We start from the raw sequence: 22,648 nt of genomic DNA, 5'->3' as shown, positions 1-22,648 counted from the left end.
TTCCTTTCTCTTTGGAGTGTTACAAGCTCTTGGTGCATAAAGAAGATCTGTAAAGTTGCAAAGACTAAAGTCTCAAACCCAAAGAGATATTCTTTATAAAAGTTAAGAGTCAGCCACACCTACCTAACACGGCTCGTTCTAACACGCCCCCACATGTCTACGTCACTATGTGGGAAGATTTGCATAACGCCGCCTATGCAAAGAAACAAAGAAAGAAGGCGTAACTTTTATTCTCACTGTAGTAGTGTTGTTGCCACCGCTGCCATGTCATGAAGAGTTTCATTGTTACATCAACTTTGTGCTGTGGATCACCGGATCGGTTTTCACCGTGGACGAAGCGGAGTCCAGCCCGGGGTCGTCACATGTGGTTGTCGCAAGCCCGCCGGCCGTTCCTCACTCTAGCCCGCCGGCCTCCGCTCACTCAAGCCTGCCGTGTGTGGTGTTGTGTGTTTCGTTGTGAAAGCGAAACTACTTTGTTTGGTCTTCCAAAAGAGGACACGACTAGAAATCAGTGGTTAAGTTGTATTTACAACACTGTTCCAGAACAGTTCAACCCAAATATTCAGATGTGTGCTGCACATTTTATGGAGGACTGTTTCCTGATCCTGGGAGAGTAGACTACAATGCCGGCTGTTCTGGCTCACAGACTGTAAGTACGTTTTCATATTTAAAGGATTTGCCACTGATGATTCAAACGTGAGTTTTTAGCAGTGTAGAGTTGCGCTTGTTGTTTGTCATTTCTCCGATCACAAATGCAGACATGGTTTTATGTTTACATGGCGCGATGCAACGCAACACGTAAAAAGACAGTATAAGTCATTATAATCCATAATTACAGTATGTCCCCACTGGATGCAACAAATGACTCGCTTATAATGGGTTTTAATGTTTTTGTCTCGTCACTCAGACCGGACATGACATCACAGTATGGTAAGGGGCGTATCATTTCCGTCACACGCTTGAGGTATTCGGCCAATCACAACGCACTGGATAGATGGCCAATCACAGCACACCTTGCTTTTCAGACCGATGAGCTTTGTAAAAATTGATGCCTTTCAGAAAGGCGGGGAATAGAGGAGAAACAATAATGTACAGTATGTGGAAAATAATGTGCTTTTGAACCTTAAACCACATAAACACATTTCATTACACCAAATACACAAAATAATGTTCTTTTTAACAACATCATATGACCCCTTTAAATAAAAAGCATCCCCACACAAACCTCTACCTCCACCAGCAGGACCTAAATTTCAGACTCGGATATTGGCGTGTGCTTTTTTTATATAGTAATGATATTAATTAGGTGGCGTTTACAAGGCGGAGATCTGACACCAGTCAGCTGCACACAATTTCAAGATCATTGCGATTTATAAACGTCACATCTGGAAGAGAGGCGTATGCACGTGTTTTTGTGCACACGTTCGTTTTCTCTGAATCGCACTTACGCACTTTTGAGAAATGATCTTAGAGCAAATTTAGGACCATTTATATGCAACATTTTATAAATGAGGCCCCAGGTGTTTTGTAATAGCAGTTTCGTTTTAACATGGATTGTGATCTTTTATATGGTAATGATATTAATTAGGGGGCGTTTACAAGGCGGAGATCTGACACCAGTCAGCTGCACACAATTTCAAGATCATTGCGATTTATAAACGTCACATCTGGAAGAGAGGCGTATGCACGTGTTTTTGTGCACACGTTCGTTTTCTCTGAATCGCACTTACGCACTTTTGAGAAATGATCTTAGAGCAAATTTAGGACCATTTATATGCAACATTTTATAAATGAGGCCCCAGGTGTTTTGTAATAGCAGTTTCGTTTTAACATGGCTGAAACGTTGTATTGAATCAGGTACCAGAATGTTAAATATATTTTATAAAAATGTTCTTCTTTTATACACTACTGGCCAAAAGTTCCACCTCCACCTTTCCTTCTCACTGGCAGTGGCGCATCAGGTTGGTGTTGAGCTTCAGAGTCCAGCCCTGCCCTGAGTCACAGTTCTCAGGAGAGCCTTGTGCATCAGCCTAACTTCTGTCTGTTGGACTGCCTTAGATGCTTTCTATTTCCTCCCTGTCCTTACGACAATGCCTGCTCTAGGTATTTTAGCATCCTTCGACCCTGAATACTGCAGGTGTTCTTGTGCCTGTGCAATGATGAATTCCTCCCTGATGGAACGGAAAGGAATTTCCATACAAACAAATACTGCTCAAGCTGCATGGCACAGCCAACCATCTGCATAGATACAGTAGCTGCTCACTTTAGCTCAACGTCTTTCACTACAGTCATAGGGACTTTGCAGATGAGCAGGGGCAGAGGATTCTTGGGAGAATTCCATGCTGTTAGATCCAGGCCTTAAATTTCCCAGGGAGCCAAGACCACAGCACAGTTCACAGCCACCTCACCAGATCGTCTGTAGTGGCCTTGATGGAGTCAGGCTGCAGCTGAAGACCTTCCCAAGACTCCTTACCATTTTGTCGGTGACTGACGAGATCAGGTCTTCTCCAAACCTAAAGCAGAATTTTGGGGGTTTAAAACTCCTATGCGCCCATGACATGAGTTTCTCTAACCCTTGGAGGCTCTGAGCACGGTTGCTGTTGTCACTATGAGGTCCAAGGCGGCTCTTATAGGAGGCTGCCTCACTCCAGACTTGCTGAGAGGGCCTCTGCACTCAGTCTCTGCTGACTTGACCGGCATGTTCATTGCCAGCGCGAAGAGGGTCACCGAGATGGTGCACCCTACTTCCATTTTAATATATTTTAATATGTAATTTATTCCTGTGATGGTAAAGCTGAATTTTCAACAGCCATTATTCTGGTCTTCAGATGATGATCTGGTACTCAGTTACTGTTTTACTGTATTTTTGATGGTCTGGTGAGCATGAGACTTTTCAAAAACATTAAAACATATCTTAATTTCAAACTTTTGACATGTAGTGTATTGAAACAGTTACGAAATTGCTTTATACAACAGTTAAACACATGTAGTTAATACTGAGTAACTCTGTGAATGATACTGTGGCCACCTACTGTAACAATGTAAATAAGGGTCACTGATAGATCACTACCAGTATTCAATTATTTATTGACTGATTGATTGATTTGTGTATTATTGTGAATATAGTCACATAACAAAGGTGTACATATGAGTTACAATATTATTACAGTAAGTTACATTATTTTTTAAAACCTCCTATAGTGCAATGAGACACTTTGTTTAAATAAATAGATAAATAAGGTATGTATTGGCTAAATGATGATTATGGCGATGAAAAAAAAAATATTTGAAACATCTAATGTTATGTACTGAAAAGACGTTAGATACCTGCCATATTTTGTTTCTAAAAGAAGAAAGGGTTGAAACATTAGATTTTTGCTCTGTTTTTACTTTATTTTTCTTTTGTATGCAAAGTGAATCTTGACAATACAACACCATGAATTCGTATTCACTCACCAAAAGTCACCTGGAAATTCTGTTTAATGTGACTGAGAAGGCTTGGTCACATCTTTATTCACTGAGAACTAGAGAGGAAACATCAATTACACTCTGTAAAGACATTATATCCAAAGGGTTACATTTCCCCAGTCCTCATACCGTTAAATATTGCACAGTGCAAGTGCTACATGACAGACTAGTGTAGCATCAAATCATAAAAGAAGAAAAAAATTCTAAATTCAAAAAAGCCACAAAAGTCTACAAATATCAAACCAGTGAATAACAGTTTAATTTAATAAACTCTGCATTAACCAAGTAATTGAAACATGGAATCTACAACTTGCAGTGTGAAATAACTTTGACAGATTGTAAAATATGCTAGAAACTATGGAACTTGTATACACTGATAAAAAACAAAAAAAACATATTGGGGAGTCATTTTCAGGTTGAATGGTAAATCATTTAGGTAAAATAATTCAGAAAAATTTTGCCAATACATTACTTCCATAATAATAACAATATAATGCATAAAAACATTGAATGTCATTAAAACTGTGGCAATAATGTTTATTGAATGCTGTTAATAGAAAAGAGTTCAACATAAATCATCCATATCCTTTCGAATTTGTTTAATTATGAACATACAATAAATATTGAAAGTGTTGAATACAGTTTTTTCTATATTGTCATTGGATGTATTCAGGCTAAATGCTGGTGGATGCCATTTCACAGGGATCGAAACATGCACAGGGTGCAATACATTACATTCTTTATGCAGACTGAATATCAAAAAAATAATAATAATAAAAATGTAATTAGCTGGTTAAGATTAACTAGACATATATTAGTGATTAATAACTCAAATTACTCAAATAACTCAGATTTTTTTTTAAACGTGTATATAACCATTTCGATCCCTGGAATGGAAAGTTATACTGTTTGTTATTTCTTATATTTGGTCTGGTCAGTGGGTGAGCTGAATACTTATTTTTGCAAAGTGAATGTCTCATTACCAATACCATAATCAAGGCACACACAGTGTTGCTTACACTGCTCACAAAGAGAGAGAGAGAGAGAGAGAGAGAGAGAGAGAGAGAGAGAGAGAGAGAGAGAGAGAAAACATGACCATGACCAAACATGAATATTATACATCAGCTGACATCAGTGATAATTTGACCAAACATGAATAAAATCAATTCATTTGGAGAATAATTTATCTGAATCACATCACTGTATATCAAAGCATGGCCATGTGGTTACTGCACACTATAGTTTTAGTAAGTGCTCAGTGGCATGAGGTTATGGGGTTGATTATCATATTAACCGAGAAAAAAAAAACCTTAAAATACAGATGTTTGTATTTCTGAAACACTGCTGAATAACTGTTCATTAGGATAAAGTTAAATCAATCCTGCAAGCTATTACAAGTCAAAAACAGATAAACAGGTAAACATACGAAAATTAAGTTACACAAATACATCCATTAATATGCAGTGATGAGTCAAAACGGTTATGAAGATACAATACTGATTTGAAAAAAAAAAGAAAAGAAAAAAGAACAATTCTAAATGTCCAGTATCAGCAGTACAGTAGTTACAATGACACTCCAAACATTGAAGCAAAAAAATACTCAAAATCAAAATCCACTTCTAGTTTAGGCAATCAGAGAGACCCATACAAATAAACAAATGCAGATATGAACTAGTCTAATCTAATTTCACAGCTATCTGAAGTGGCAATCAATATATAGCAGCTTGTCTATGATACATTCAAGATAGATGATACGACTTATTACTTGTTCAAAAAGCTAAACATAACCTCAGCCATTTTTTTAAATACATTTTTTGAAATTTACCCCATGACTATAATTACTACAGTATACGTGAGGTCTATGCAGAAAGATTAGCTACCTTGCTCAGAGAAATGGCTCCGTTCCAAAGTCTAACGAGCTGCCTTGCTGTCTACTGCCTTCATACTCAGCTGATATAGAACATTTTACATATGCAGTAACTCTACAAGTCATACAAATGACTTGCGAATAGGCTCGGCCCACAGTTGATTTCAATAGTGTAATGTTAATATTTTGCTAAGCTAAAACTCGTAAGCATAAAAAATTCATATCACAGAAATACGGGGTAAAATAGTCAATTTTTAATCAAACTGAACTATTTTAATGGATACTTTTCGGTACCGTATGAATAACAAGTGTATTTAAAATTCATCCGCCATATTTTTTACATTTTTGTTTTTTCCTCCAGTGTTTTCCATTGAGCAATGCATTCTGGAACAACCATCTCCACAAAAGGACACAAGTGATGCTAATTAGACATACAGAAAGTATCTTAGGCTGTTTTAGTGATCGAAACATGCACAGGGTGCAATATAACATTCTTTATGTAAAGATTGAAATTAGAATGTCAAAAAACCAAAACAAAGCTGGTTAAGATCAACTAGACGTATATTAGTGATTAACAACTTAATGATTTTTTTTTTAACCTGTATACAATCATTTCAATCCATGGAATAAAAAATTATACTGTTTGTCCTTTCTTATATTTGGTCTGGTCAGTGGGTGAGCTGAATACTTGTTAAGTGAATGTGTCATGACCAATATCATAATCAAGGCACACACAGTGTTGTTTACACTGCTCACAAGGAGGAACAAAAAGACATGACCAAACATGAATATAACATAGCATCACTTGCATCACTGATGTCAGCTGATATCTAATTAGACATACAGAACGTATCTTAGACATGACGCTTCAGTATGCTGAATAAAGTACTTTTGAGAGGACTCTTACAAATGAATCGACAGCTTATCAGCTTATCTTTAGCATGCTTGCAACTAAGCATCCATTTTGGATTTACAGATTTTTTATTTTTTACAGTTCATAACAAATTTTTAGAGATGCACCGATTGATCGGCCAGGGATCGGAATCGGCCCGGATCGGTGACCGGCCGGTCAGTCTCACTTCTTTCCAATTTCGAGCTGATCCATTTTGTTACCAGCGGCACAGGCAATAACATCAGCCTCGCATTCTCACTCTCATCTCTCCGACGACCCCTTCTCTCTCACACACGTCTCATTCGCTCCATTTAAATAGTGCTTGTATTGCAAATTATATTCATTCCCGCAGGTTCCGCGCTTATACCAAACGTGCGCACACCACCACTGATCTATATTAGTGGAGCGCACAACCCGTGGATAAACTCTTAAAGGGACCGCAGTCCAATATACCTGCTGCTGTCTGTCATGTTAATCAAAGAACAAAAGACAAAGAAAATAATTTTCTACTCATAATCATTCTCTGCGGTTTATAATTTTAATGGTAAGCATTAATCTGTATTTAATTTTTACAATGAAGACTACAGAAATTAAAGTAATCAAATGTAAAATAACACTGGATGTGTTACTTTACATTTGATTACCTGAAATTCTGTAGTATTTCTTACCTGAATAAAAACTTACTTAACCTGAAAAACAGTTTCATAGCTCTCTTTATTCTATTGCATTTATGTGTGCTACTGTTTGCCTTTTTTTTTGTTTTTCTTATTTTATTACTGACTTGTTACTTGTGTTTTGTTATGAAAATAAAACTTTGCGTTGAAGAAAAGTAGATTTTTGTTTGAATATGCTGTCAATTATAGTTCTTAGAAAGAAAATCGGAATCGGCAAAAATCGGTATCGGCATATCACACTAACGAAAAATCAAAAATCGGAATCGGCCAAGAAAATTGCAATCGGTGCATCTCTACAAATTTTCCAATGTTAAAGCCGCGGAGGATGACATCTTTCCATTAAAGTGAATCTCAGAGAGCTTTTGCATCAGGAGTGTAACTACAATGCCTTGAAATAGCGCCTGCTTAGGCAGATCACTAGGTTTGGAACGCAGCCTTCAAATTACAGTCTTTGGTGATGCACAAACAACTTCATTTGAGAGGCAAAAACACACAAACCAAGCAGAACAAACTGAAAACAGAAACGCCCACTGCATATATATATATATATATGCACACATAATATATTTAATCCTACCTGACGGAATGTATAAAATGCAGTTGACACCAACAAGCTTTCAACATATGATGATATAATTAAGAACAAAATCGATTCACACATGCATAAATGAGAATTGCACACCTTAAACACACCGTGTCAAGCTTCAGCACTAAATAAACTAGCTATATTAAGATATATACTCATGTGTGTCTATACATCAAATACTGCATGGTCTGCTCAGGCTAAGATGAATCCATGACCCTGAATCAAAGACCGATATTTGCATTTGTGTCTTCATCTAGTCGAAGCCATGCCCACCACAGCAAACACAAACACACGCAAACCCAAAGAACTAAAAACACAGCAAAAAAAAGAAAAACAAACTATATAGATTGTATTGCAGTTTAACTAAACAGTACAAATACTGTTAGTTTTGTAGATTTTTCTGAATAGAAATTCATTGTATTCTCTATACATCTAGTGAAAATGAACAACTAAGAACAAATACAACAGCAAAAGCATGCCGTCTTCCGATGAAGTAACGCAAAATGTAACTCACTACATCTCAAATGGATCCAAAAATAAGCACTGCGGTTTCTGCAATGCAGTACACTGATGCCTATCTATGCATGAAATAATACACCAGTGTGTAATACATATACACACGCTCACACAAAGAATGCACGGACTGATTTGAATTGCAAGTGCTGCAGTCCAGGACACGTACGCACACAAACACATTGTATATACACACAGAGAGATAGTGTAGTAGAACACAAACGACTGCCGATATATAAGGCACTATGGCTGGGGACAACAATGCAGCGAGCCTCTAGACACGTCAAGAGCCCCTATAGGCTTCTCTCTGATCAACATCATGCAACACATGCAGCATGTGACGAACGACTCTCCATTCCAAACGACACCAAAGACGCAGAGAAAACACGGCAAGTGGACATATTTTATGTTGTGAACAACATATAGGGCTGCCTTTACAAACAAATGTGTGTTGTATACAAGGTAAAGGCAATGTATAAAAATAAGTTTACCATCACATGATTTTGGACACCATCCGTTGTTGATATTCATTAGAGGAGCACTCAAATCTGAAAATCCGATAAGGTGATGTGTATCAAATGTGCAAAAAAGGTTTTTCTTATTCATCCAATCGCTTGCTTCTCAACCGTGCGCGCTTTTTACCTACTTGCTAAAGACTTTCCAAATGTTTCCTCTTTTAAAGCTCTTTTTAATTGCACTCGATCAAGTCTACGTGATTCAGAGAAACTGCTTCCTTTCTCTCTTGTGCCATGGCTTTGGGTGAGGGAACCAGGTGGTTTGTGGTTTCTACAGTGAGCCTGGTGTTACGTGTCCGTGTTGGTGGCCCTCCAGAGGGTTGCAGAGCGAGTCTCAGACATACGGGTACTGGTGTAGTTTGGTGGGACTGAGGGGGAAGCCTGCGTATGCAGGCGATGCGATGAAGGAGTGTGGGGGGAACAGAGGCTTGAATTGGCCTTGAGGGTGGAGGGTTGGAGACGGCAAGAGGCGGTTGAGCCCCACAGTGACCTGGTGCACAAGGTGTCCCGCCGGATGAGTGAGGCCATAAGCCGGCTGAAAGACGTGATTCCTTGTGGTCCCAGGTGAAGCCAAGAGGTGGGCCATTGGGGCATTTGTCACCAGGGGGCCTGAAGGGGGGTAGGACAGTAAAGTCGGCTGGGTGTGAGGGTGGATGCCCAAGTGCGATTGAGGAGGGTGGGTTGTGTGGGTGGGACTTCCGTGAGGCAGCGTGAAGGTGTGGCCATGAACAGTGGGTGGGATGAACGCTTGAGGCCGGCGGTGGCTGTAGTTGCCATTCCACTCCTGGTGGGACGAGCCATAATGCTGGACCTAGAGCACAAACCAATCAGTGGCAATCAGCCAATAATGATTTTTTTATAGCAGAGAACCAAAAAATAGCCCACCATATTTCGTTTTTATAAATATTGAAATTCTAATTTGTGACCCTGGACCACAAAACCAGTCATAAGGGTAATTTTTTTGAAATTGAGATTTCTACATCTGAAAGCTGAATAAATAAGCTTTCCATTGATGTATGGTTTGTTAGGATAGGACAATATTTGGCCGAGATACAACTTACAAGAAAATCGCCTTTAAAGTTTTCCAAATGAAGTTCTTAGCAACGCATATTGCTAATCAAAAAAAAAAAAGTTTTGATATATTTACAGTAGGAAATGTACAAAATATCTTCATGGAACATGATCTTATGATTCTTGGCATTAAAAGAAAAATCGATCATTTTGACCCATACAATGTTTTTTTGCTACTGCTAAAAATATACCCAAGCGACTTAAGACTGGTTTTGTGGTCCAGGGTCACATTTGTCTAAATAAATGTAAAAAAAAAATATATATATATATATTTTAGAAATTTACAATATAAAAAGGGTATTAATTTTGAGATTTGCTAAAGATTACGTTTAATCATTTTATTAAATGATTTTATATGTCATTTAATTGATTTTCTTTTCACATTGTTTACATTGCTTCTACTTAAATGTTGTGGTAAAATATGTGGCAAGATTCATGCTCACCGTGAAAATGCATCAATAATTTTTGAACGCTGAGTTGATTCACACATCTCAGCTTCTTTTTATTTATTTACTTTTTAATATACCTATTATTTGCATTAGTATGTTGTATTAGTAGTATCTTAATATCTAGCTGACTATCCATGGAACTGACCTGTCCAAAGGGGAGCTGCTGTTGAGAGGGCTGCAGGGGCTGGAAAGCCTGTGCTGTCTTCTGTTGGCGATTCACCAATAACGTTGAGTAGGGTGGCTGTCTGTTGTAACTACTGCGGCCTTTGGGTGGGCATGATGACTCTATAAGTACAATGGAGGAAAGAGCAGGCAAACTTAGGCAACACTCCTTGGAAGCCTCATGAAATTGTGCTATATTAGTGCATTAGCTTGGAGTAAACCTGTCATTTGAAAATAGAAGTACATTTAAATACATTTAAAGTTTAAGATTATAATAGCATGACCTGGCCTTTAAATAAAATGCAAGGTGCAATTTCAGCTGTGGACATGCAAATTCTCAATCCTGAAAATATACATCAGTATTTCCCAAACACAGGGAATAAAAAAATAAAATAAAAATTGTGTTGTTAACTGTCACTATTTAAAAACTTGAGACCAATTGCTTTTTAAGGGAAGATGTTTCAGAACAGCTCTTCTATAAACGGTTTGCTTAATATCAACGCTGTTTTCAATGTTCAATGCAATAAATTTGATTCTTTTTGCAATGCATTAACACAAATCATGCTCCATCTCCAGTTCACAAAGAACTGACAAACATCGTGAACCAACAAATGTGCTCTGGTCCAAGTGTTTCATTGCAAATGTTGACTGCTGTCCATGATGATTCTTTATGTGTGTAGTGCCTCTGTTCTTATTTTGACAAGCCTCGCTGATTCTGGTGGATTTATGGAGGACTTCTGGAGGAGTGGTGAGATTTCAGCAATATCAGTCAAGTGTGACATCCCCTACCATTATCAAGGTGCTTAAAATTGGTAAATGTCTCATTTTGTCACTTCCATTGTGAGTGCGCTATGGAAACATGCTGTTTCATACTAGAGCTGTTTTTATCCCTTGTGGACATTTGAACTTGACTTTTTCAGTCAGGCTTTTTCACATTTGGCTTTGTCTTCAAATAATATAATTCTTTTCATACAACATGCATTTTAACTGGGATTGTCAGTGATGTATTTTGATAGGGTTGATGAGATTTGTTACCTGTGCGGCCCATCGGCTCATTATTCTGAACCCGCATGGGCGGCACCACCATGGTGCGGACTGGCAGTTTGGTAGACTCAGCCTCTGTAGTTCCATTGGCTTTGCAGTTCTGGTTGTTGCCATTAATATAGGTGGCCTCCAGGAAGGGGCTGTCAGCTCGACTGGAGGACACCGACGCTGGCGAGCCATCTATTGTATCACATCCGCTCTCACACTCATCATCTGACATACTGAACAAAGACCAAATAAATCTTACTCAGACACATATAGCACACAAAAACATACTCCGTGAAAAAGAGTGCTTGGAATGGAACACTATATACCTTTTTTTTTTTTACACACACACACACACACACACACACATATATATATATATATTAGGGATGGGAAGATTCCTCGATTCGTTCGGTGCATCGGCATAAAAAGTTAACGATCGGTTTAAAAAGTGTGCATCGTATACAAGTTGGCGTTTGTATCGCGATGCATCGTTTCTAAAACTGCATCGGTAAAAACCGATTAATTTATATATAATTACTAGTGGATGCGCTATACTTTTATTATTTAGAAAGTGACCAATAATCTGTGACCAATATTTTATATGTAGATTGATTTCTCCTCTCTAAACTGTTTCTCAAGGGCGTTCTCTCATCACTGCTGCTGCATGATTGTGACTCATCACAACACCATGGAGACCCGAGGAAAAACTGGGATTAAAGTCCAAAACCTGACTTGAAATAACCTAACAAATCAATCGGGGCTAAAGCGGTTCCATAAATGACAAATTAAATTCACACAATCTCACTAATTTGTGCACGCTTATTCTTAAGCAGACCTTAATGTCGATCATGGATCAAATCGATCCACCATGACAAACAGCGAATATATCTGTACTGTTTAATGCATTTGAGACGTTGTGTTTTCCTCAGTGCATAACTGACATGTCACAGGTATATTTTTCATCTGTAAATGTTAGAAAGTCATGCAAACATATCCATTTTGCTGTCAGGAGTGGGTGAGGCACGCGAGTAAACGAGTGCTGCTGCAACTAACCAGACTGAGCGCAATCGAATAGGAGTGCAATAATTCTGAGTAAAATATACACTTTGCTAAAAAAATGTTTTTGGACATTAAATGTCTTTTGTAGAATTTTAAACCTACATATAAAGTGTATTTTTATGATCGCAGTAACTGTAAGTGGACTATTGTAATGGGTAAATCAAATGTAAGCTAGTAGGCTACAGTACTAATTACTAAACTCAAATTAGTTAATATGTGTTTCTTAAAGCAGTTAAAACTTAGTCATTTTCTTTATTATTTATTTTCATTTTTAATTAAGTGATTTTAACTTTTAATTTAGTTATTTTAATGCTTTAAAGAGCAATTTTACATTGTAATGTTCTAATGTTCTGCTATCTGTTCTGAAAACTATAAAAGGTACAGCTGTAATAAAACCAGAGAGAAAGGCTGCATGGCTAGAAAAGTCAAATAATAGTATGCGAGACAGTGGTAATATCATTATGTTCCTATTGGTCAGTAGAGGAGCTTAGCTTATAGTCTGACAGTTAGCCTGCTTTAGACCAGGTTAGTTTCCCAGCATAAGTTGCCACAGTGACTAGCTTGATCTAGGTCTATGTTAAATTTGTTTTATGGAACCAAATCATTTGACAATGAGTCAGACTAACTGAAATAAGCCTGGCTTATTTGGTTAACTTATTTTATGAAACAGGCCTCGAGGCATTAAAAGTGATCATATTTTCTCCATTGCATCGTATTGCATCGAATCGCATAGTGTTGAATCGAATCGAATCAAAATCGGATCGCACTGCATCATAACGGGTGAATAGTATCGCATCAGTAGCTGCCTCATATGTATCTTTAATGTATCGTAGGCTATGCATTGAGATGCGTATCATATCGGCCTCAGTCATGGAGCAAATGGCTGCAATATAACAAAGAGTGAAAAATTTAAGGGGGTCTGAATACTTTCCGTAGCCACTGTATATATATATATATATACACACACACACACACACACACAGTGCCCAGCATAAATGAGTACACCCCCTCTGATTAAATATAAAATATGTATTTTCTTAATGTTCACTAATATAATTCATAGAAAGATGGCAAAATTTAAATGTATTAAACATGTTCTTAATAAAAACAGAGAAATACATGCCATTAATATCTGTAAAATAAGAAACTTAGACAACTCCCTCACACCTTCAGCACTCATACATCCCTATAGAAGAGCTTTACTACCACTGAATGTCACTGTGGGAACAAGGCACTTCTCTCTGTACTCCTCCTCTAGCAACACCAGAACATTTTGGATGCTGTTAGATCCGAAATGATTGAATTGGTCTCATGAGACCAGAGTATGGATTCCCAGAAGTCTACATTTTGCAAATATGGGCCTTGGAAAAAGCTAAAGGAGTTTATTGTGCTTTGGCTACAGTCGGTAGTTCTGGTGTGGATAAACAACCATGCATGTCACTTCTGCATGCTGCATCTTACTCTGTGAGATAAAGTGTCACTCTTTTCACAGCGTTTGCCGGCTCTGAGACACTTTCACAATGTTTCTCCTGCTCTTTTTCTAGCAAAAACTCACTCATCACTAAATGAAAGCTGAAAGTGAAGACCTGCTTATTTCAGGGGCCTTTTCACAAGTCCATTGTTTTTGAATTTCTGTGTTACTTTGGCTATATTTTCACACTTAAAACAATAATTTGGTATTCCTCTTGTACTTGGTAGTCCTCTTTTACGGTAAGAAATAAATCTCCTGGCAGTTCTCTCTCAAGTGGTTTCATTGTTGTCAGCATTAAGTCGGAGTATGATTCAGTGTACCATATAACGCTTAATCATCAAGAAATTATTTACCTTTAACAGTTTTGGTTCAACATACTTACCTGTTGATCAATACTTGCCTTAACCTTACACCAGAATTTTTTTTATTTAGTAACTTTCAGGAGGGTGTACTCATTTTTGCAACATCATTTTATCACTTTGATAAGAAAACGGTAAACTAAATGTGGTTGTGGTGGTACACAAAGCACTATGCAACATTTCATTTCTAAAATCCACTTGTCTCAGAGAAGAAAATAAGTCAAATAGTATTTACAGGTTTTCAATCAGCCACTCAGATTTGATTGGTGTTTATCAAACAACACCAAATACAACAGCACTGAGGAGAGCCACTTATGGATCGTTTCTTTGCTATTCACTGTTGCTTAGCAAATACTCTGTTCCTTAGCACCACCAAGTTGTAGTTTTAAGTAACAGCAGCAGTTCTGGGCATGTGACCAAAAGCACAAATCCTTCTGGTTGACCAGTTTTCTTTTCAGTGTGATGGAAGAGAGATCACACCTCCAGAACATCTCTTTTAAAAAAATACATTGATGGGAGGCGAATGTTTGTGTCTTTTTGAACAGCCATTCATTTATCACACCGACATTGGTCATAGTGTGAACACGCCTCAAGTCCTCAGACTACTAGTAAATATGTGCATGTGTGAAGGTCAAACCTGTTGGGTCTCTTGCAGGGGGAGGCGCTTGACTGTTCTGAAGCAGATGAACTGGTGCTAAGGGTTGAATCGGGACTGCTCAGGGAACACACACGCTCCATATTCAGTGTGCTCTGACAGGCCTCACACTCCGGACTACCCTTACACCTGAAACACAGTGTATACTTTTAAACGGCCTTTTAGAGGCGAACAATACTGACAAAAATGTCAATATTTACTGTGATTTTGTTAATGACAATAATTAGTGTTTAGCTGAGTGAGTTTTTGTGCTGGTACACTGACTGGTTTAGGCCTGTCTTGGACAGCTGACTCCCGAAGCTTTTCATATTCTGTGTGCTGGATAGTTCACAGCAGTGACAGAAATTGACCTTTTAACTTCAAATTGAACTTTTTTAACTTTAAAGGGCAATACTTCTCACCTTAAATTGGGCATTTTATCGTAGATTATACATATCACACACCCTACTGCCTTTACAAGCCATTTATCACATATACAGTTCAGGTGAAATGCAACCATCTCATCAATGATTTATAATGAGAACTGAAGCCCCAATTTATCAAATTCAGCTCAGGTCTACTAAATACAGCACAGTGCAGTTTCATAAGCCATCATCTAAAAATATTTTAGTCATATTATGCGATTTCATGTTTTCCTTTGTCTTTGGCGTTTTAAAAGCTGTTCATGCATACAGAAGAACCGTAAAGTCGCAAAGATTAAAGTCTCAAACCCAAAGAGATATTCTTTATAAAAGTGAACGCTCATCCACGCCTTCCTAAAACGCCTCGTTCAAACACGCCCCACATATCTACATCACTGTGTGGGAAGATTTGCATAACCCCGCCCAAATGTATACGCAAAGAAAGAAGGCATAACTTTTATTCTCGCTGTAGTATTGTTACCGTCGCAGCCATGTCGTGAAGACGCTGTGTGTTTTGTTGCGTCATAGAGGAGCAACAGTAATGTACAGTATGGGGAAAATAATGTGTGGTCTACTAAATACAGCACAGTGCAGTTTCATAAGCCATCATCTAAAAATATTTTAGTCATATTATGCGATTTCATGTTTTCCTTTGTCTTTGGCGTTTTAAAAGCTGTTCATGCATACAGAAGAACCGTAAAGTCGCAAAGATTAAAGTCTCAAACCCAAAGAGATATTCTTTATAAAAGTGAACGCTCATCCACGCCTTCCTAAAACGCCTCGTTCAAACACGCCCCACATATCTACATCACTGTGTGGGAAGATTTGCATAACCCCGCCCAAATGTATACGCAAAGAAAGAAGGCATAACTTTTATTCTCGCTGTAGTATTGTTACCGTCGCAGCCATGTCATGAAGACGCTGTGTGTTTTGTTGCGTCATAGAGGAGCAACAGTAATGTACAGTATGGGGAAAATAATGTGTTTTTTTAACCTTATACCGCGTAAACACATTGCATTACACTAAATATACAAAATAAAGTTATTTTTAGCAACGTCATATGACCCCTTTGAAAATCTGGTATCTCTTCTTCACCCTGTCACCCATAACGTATTTTCTTCCATGGTACGCTGAACGAGATACAACATATGGCCAAATATACATGGACACATTTGTTTTCCAGTAATTTTTGTGGGGAAAAATCTTCAAATCTTACTTCTATCTTTGGCTCCATTAAAGAAAGAAATTTGAGAGCAACATAAGGGTGAATAAATGCTGATAGATTTGTTCTCCCCCTTAAAACTTCCAGACATATATCAGTCAGTAAACTCACTCTAGTGAATGTTTCTGAGTGTCTGGCCCCTCCTCATCTGTTCCACTGCTGATACTGATGACGCTGCCTGCAGGGCTCGGAGAGTCAGCGATCACAATGGTCTGTCTCTGCTTCTGAGACACGGTTGAGTCCTCGTACTCTGGTTCTGCTTTACAGCAGACAGGCTCATCCTCTGGCACCACCTCAGATTCCGCCTCCACTACACAATCCGCTGCCGCCTCCTCTGTGTTTTTGGCACGGTCTACCATCTTTGGGGACTGGCATGATGAGTTTTGGGAATTGGTGCTGTGCATGAAGTTGTTACTTCTGGTGGGGATGATAACAATGAATTAGATGAGCATAAGTAGGCATGGCAAGAATGTAATAACCGATGTTGCTTGCTGATAAACTCTTGTAGGCAAAGTGTGTTATTTCAATTAATAAAATTAATTTGAAAATAAAGTAAACAAATAACTTCATTAACAGAGCAATAAACTGATTTGTTGATTAATGTCTTTAAAGTGTGTTTTGGGACTGAAATCTCCATAAACATTAACCAAAAGACAAAAGTGATCAACTTTCAAATGCTAAGTTGCTTGTAAAATGATTATGTCAAGGAATACTGGTTTATTTATTAATTGATGTATTTTGAATGAATATTTAGATATTTATTTAACACATTTATATTTAAAAATAAACAATTAATTTTCTTTACAAATTAACCAATAAAAAGGTTTTTGGAATGCTGAGTAATGGATACAAATCAAGTGTATTGTGGGTGAAAGATATATATATATATATAGCGAATATTTCATTTTATTTTTTAAATACTAATTAAAAACCATCATTTTAAATCCATTAAAGTGGCAAGTGTTATTAAGTATTATGATAGAATACTACATTATTGAAAATAATATTTTATTTTATCATAATACTTAATTTTATATGGAAGCATAACTTGGGCAAAGTTCAACTTAAAATGTGGTAATATGTAAAAAAGCAATGCACACCTGTAGTTAAATTTATATATCCACTACCATTTTTGCAACATATACTGGTGCAAAATGAAAATTCAATAACGTAATTTGCATTTTCCATTTTTGCACTATATTTAAAATGTAGATGTCCATTTGTCTGATCAATGCCCATTTACTTATCAATTGCAATTATTTATTTATTCAAACTTCTATAGTTTAATAAACTTGAAATAAATAAAATTAAAACAAACAAAAAAACATACAAATTGACCAATATATTGAGCATAATGTTTTAAATCTGGAGACCTGAAATCTCCAACAAAAACTGCAGTGCAATGCAATAAATAAACAAATTTAAATGCACTACTTCTATAATTAACTGAATATTTACACTTCTTAAAAATGTAAATTTATTGGTCATTTTGTACAGTGATTTCAAAACCTTGTTTTAATTAATTCATTAATAATTGGTAACTTCGAATTTTGATTTTAAGTGGCAATCCCAGTTCTCCATACATCAGCAGACTGTCTGGATATGATATGGGGACTAACCTGTTTGAAGATGGTTTATTTCTCTTGTTAGCAGCTGGCTGTGGCCATACCACATGAGCGATCCCTATGCTGATAGGCTGGTGAGCTGACATGGCCATTGGGTTGGTTAACAGCGGCTGGTGGTGGGGTATCATGGAGGTGTAATGGTTGCCAAGGGAATGAACTTTTCTGCAAAAGATGGGAGAGAAACAAAGCCTTTCAAAGTGTATAAAGAAAGAGAACTCACACAAAAGTCTGAAACGTGTTACAACATCAGAACAATTGAGAGATAAATATAGCAGCGCAAATACAATGACAGTGAGACTCATTTCACCAACCCCCAATCCGCTAGTCTCTGTGGACCTGCCACTGTTTCTGAGGCCATAGTTGTTGTTGAAGGCGCCACAGGGGCCACCTGAGGCCAGGTTGGCACCAGGATCTGCTGGGCACCATTTGACCATGCTTGCTGTAAAAAAAAAAAAGATAAAACAAGTTGAAAACCTTAACTTCATGTTACAGATAATTGAACAAAAGGGTACCCATGTCTCCACCTTAGAAATCCTTCTTTTGCATTTACCTGTGTAATGACCGCTGGTCTGATCTGTAGAGGCTGTATGGCAGAAGCTTGTGTCACCAATGGTATTGAGTATCCTGCTGGCTTTTTTGGGTTGGGTGGGAGACCTGTGACATGAGGCAGGTTTATTATTGTTTACTAAAACAATTTTCATTACTTGAAATAAAACAAATAACAATTGAAAAAAAAAAAATAATAATAATAAAATGTTCTTATTTTTGTTTAAAGTTAAAATCGTAAAATAACTCAAACTAAACTTAAAACAATATAGACAAAAACAACTAAATGAACTAAACACTGACTCATTAACTATAACTAAAATCAAAATTAAAACGGAAAATATAATAAAAAAAACGAGTTCAAAATATTAAACAAAATGATCATAGTATATCAATAATACTAAAATAACACTGACATGTATTATTATAGTGTTACATTGTAATTAATCGAACATGCTTGAATCAGATAACTGAAGGTAAAGTACCTTGCAAGGTTGGGGGACAGAGAATAAGTGCCTGCTGGAAAGTGTCACCAAACTGAGCCCTTCCTGTCTGGAGAGGTATCCCAGCATGCATCACTGAAGGGGCGGATGAGGCTAAAACCTACAGAATGAGAAGAAAAGAGAGAAATCAAAACAAAGTCTAAAAGATAAAAGTTTAAAGTTTAAATGAGTGACATTCAGTTGCACATTCCTGTTCTGCATTTGCATTATATGTAATTACTGTTTAATAACTAGGTATGAACCCTGAACCTAACCCTAAAACTTACCTTAAAGGGGTCATATGATGCTTTTTTTAAAGATCATTATTTTGTGTATTTGGTGTAACAGAATATGTTGACATGCTTTAATGTTCAAAAAACACATAATTTTTCAAATACTGTACATTATTGTAGGTCCTCTATGCCCCGCCTCTCTCAAACTCAAACGCGTCGGAAATGTAACGCCCCTTACCATAATCGCGAGCTTCAAGCTTTCAAAGTAAATATCAAGACAGTTAATAATGTCGTTAGTTTTACCATCAGTTCAAGCCCGAAATGGCAACAGAGTCCCGTGACAGACACAGTGATGATGCAGTACACAAGCCGCGGTTAAGACAGCTGACGTGCTATGATTTCTGACAGGCAGTTCACTCTCCTGTGATGTGACCCTGTTCCCCTCACACACACACACACGACGCGTTACTTTGCGCTGCGCAAAACTCCGCATTTGAACAGTCAATAGCAAATACTTGAACTTACTGTGTAACAAAACATACTTACAGTCGCTGATTCAGAAGCGCCAGATTTTTATAGCAAAGTTGAAATTGACCCTTTTTTATTTATTTTTTTTTTGAAATAGCGTTTGTGCACAGCCAGCCTTGTCCATAAAATGCGTTGCACAAATTCGAACATCTGGGTTGTGCTGTTCTGTTGTAAATAAATCTTAACCAATGATTCCTAATTGCATCTACTTCCGGAAGACCAAATAAAGTGCTTTTGCACTGAATCACACACAGTCTCCCTGACATGGCTGCATCAACACTACTGTGTTCCTGAAACCACGCCTTCTTTCTTTGCGTGCACATTTGGGCGGCATTATGCTAATATTTCCACATAGTGACATAGATATGTGGGGGCGGGCTAGAATGAGCCGTTTTAGGTAGGTGTGGCTGACTCTTAACTTTTATAAAGAATATCTCTTTGGATTTGAGACTTTAGTATTTGCAACTTTACAGATCTTCTTTATGCACGAAGAGCTTGTAACACTCCAAAGAGAAAGAACAACTTGAAATTGCATCATATGACCCCTTTAAACCATGTAGTCAATACACATTTTCAGTATATTTTTGAGCAAGCACTGTGCACTGTAGTTGCAAACACTAAAATAAACTGCAACCTTTTTGTATACTTTGATAGCTTTTATCTTTTGTTCCTTGCAATAAAGGTGCAACAAAGGATATTTGTTAGGACACACATTAAAGTGAACTGCATTCAAATGTCCAATAGGGGGCGACACAGCATTAATAGAGAGAACATCAGTACAGCCCTGATGAAGCTATTTAACATAACAGATTTTTTTGTGTATGCCACATGTCCACATAATATGTACATTTAAATAAAAAAAAAAAGTGTTAGAATTGTGTCAAAAGTGTATTTGCTTGGTTCTTATTATAATGAGATACATCAGTGACTTCTTGCAGCCATGTGAAATTATGTATGATTCTAAGGAAGCAACAAGACTTCTGAACAAAATAATTTGTTGTCATCAAGCTTTATTATTAGTTTCATTATTGTTATTTTTTTTAAATTAATGCCTTTTTTATTGCACTTTATACATAAATATATGTTGTGGAGCTATATGTTAGCATACACTATATGGGGAAAAGTACTGGGACACCTGACTATTATACCAACAGGAAAATGACATGGTATTCTAAATGCATAAACATTAATATGGAGTTGGCCCCCTTTGCAGCTATAACAGCTTCCACTCTTCTGGAAAGGCTTTCCACAAGATTATGGAGTGCTTTGGTGGGAATTTTTGCCCGTTCATCTGGTAGAGCATTAGTGAGGTCAGGCACTGATTTTGAACGAGAAGGCCTGGCTTGCAATCTCTGCATCGGTTCATCCCAAAGGCAATGGGGGTTGAGTTCAGGGCTCTGTGCGGCCCAATCAAGTTCTTCCACACCAGACTTATCCAACCATGCTTTTATTGACCTGGCTTTGTGCACTGGGACTCAGTCATGCTTGAATAGAAAAGGCCCTTCCCCAAAGTGTACCCACAAAGTTGGAATCATAGCATGGTCCAAAATGTCTTGGTATGCTAAAGCATTAAGATTTCCCTTCACTTGGAAGTAAGGGGTCTAGCTCAACCCCTGAAAAACAGCCTCATACCTTTACAGTTGGCACAATGCATTCAGGCAGGTAACGTTCTCCTGGTATCCACCAAACCCAGACTCGACCATCATACTGCCAAATAGAGAAGCAGGATTCATCACTCCACAGAACACATTTCCATTGCTCCAGAGGTCCAATGGTGGAATGCTTTATACCACTCTATCCGACACTTGGCATTGTACTTGACATTGTGTTGTGAGGCTTGCATGCAGCTGCTCGGCCATGGAAACCCATTCCATGAAGCTCCCGCTGCCTAGTTTTTGGGTTGTTATTAATGCCAGTGGAAGTGTGGAACTCTTCAGATATGGAATCAGCAAAGCGTTGGCAACTTTTATGTACCATGCACCTCAGCACTTAGTGACCCAGCTCTATAACTTTACGTGGTCTTCCACTTTGTGACCGAGTTGCTGCTTTTCCTAAATGCTTCCACTTTCCAATAATACCACTGTGGAATATCTAGCAGGGATACAATTTCACAAACTGACTTGGTGGCATCCTTCACGGAGCTCTTCAGAACGACCCTTTTTTTCACAAATGTTTGTAAATGCAGACTGCATGGCTAGGTGTTTGATTTTATACACCTGTGGCAATGGGTCTGATTGAAACACTTGAATTCAATAATTATATCATAACTCTCTGAAGATTTTAGCATGGTAGTGTATATGACAGTGTTAATGTATTTGGTCTTGGCGGAATAGATCTGCTACGCTGCTGCTACTGAATTGCTGCTGAAACACGCTGCTAAGGTGCAGTGAGTATTTAAGACGTACAGCTCATTGGCCGAGTATTCATCATGAACCAATCAGCTTGTGCCAAGTAGTTTAACGCTGTGAATATCATCAGCCTGCGACATCTAGCGTTTCATGACAGAACTTGGCATTTAAGTTATTCCATTCCATTATACTACATCATATATGGTTATATAGACATATTTACATGCTTTTAGATTGTAGTTAACACTCTCAAGCATCACAGCCATAACTCCAGGGTACTGAATAACACGAACAGTGTGTTAGCAGCATGACCGTGATCAAAATTGTGTGAATGTGACCAGGGCAACTCATTCAGAAGGTCCAGAATCAGTGCTCTTCTATCCCAGCTAATTGGGAACAGCTGACCAGATTCACTTCTTTTAATACAATTTACAAGTTTGCAAAACTGAATGTTGCAAAAGAGAGTCAAGGGGGGACACATTATGTTGAA

The 22,648-nt window shown here is 37.7% G+C and overlaps 1 protein-coding gene across 4 annotated transcripts in view; it reads right to left on the bottom strand.

Annotated features, from left to right (window-relative positions):
• Positions 1-7,621: 7,621 nt before the first annotated feature.
• LOC107571499 (homeodomain-interacting protein kinase 3) overlaps positions 7,622-22,648 on the bottom strand; it is a 52,932-nt gene continuing 37,905 nt past the window's right edge. For 2 of the 4 annotated variants that reach the window (XM_016257815.1, XM_016257816.1), the window contains exons 7-16: positions 21,443-21,517; positions 19,053-19,170; positions 18,572-18,675; positions 18,333-18,460; positions 18,016-18,183; positions 16,508-16,813; positions 14,756-14,902; positions 11,233-11,462; positions 10,181-10,320; positions 7,622-9,326 (exon numbers count right to left, since the gene is read on the bottom strand). In XM_016257815.1, the coding sequence (XP_016113301.1) occupies positions 8,850-9,326; positions 10,181-10,320; positions 11,233-11,462; positions 14,756-14,902; positions 16,508-16,813; positions 18,016-18,183; positions 18,333-18,460; positions 18,572-18,675; positions 19,053-19,170; positions 21,443-21,517 (1,893 nt within the window). In that variant the 3' untranslated portion in view covers positions 7,622-8,849. The remainder of the gene's footprint in view (positions 9,327-10,180; positions 10,321-11,232; positions 11,463-14,755; positions 14,903-16,507; positions 16,814-18,015; positions 18,184-18,332; positions 18,461-18,571; positions 18,676-19,052; positions 19,171-21,442; positions 21,518-22,648) is intronic. The other 2 variants (XM_016257817.1, XM_016257818.1) reach the window with 1 other exon arrangement.

The sequence above is a fragment of the Sinocyclocheilus grahami genome, unplaced genomic scaffold (genome assembly GCF_001515645.1).
Source record: "Sinocyclocheilus grahami isolate Dianchi unplaced genomic scaffold, SAMN03320097.WGS_v1.1 scaffold1602.1, whole genome shotgun sequence".
Taxonomy (NCBI): Eukaryota; Metazoa; Chordata; class Actinopteri; order Cypriniformes; family Cyprinidae; genus Sinocyclocheilus; species Sinocyclocheilus grahami.
Note: the sequence above shows the minus strand (reverse complement) of the source record. Positions and strands in the feature narration are given on the sequence as shown.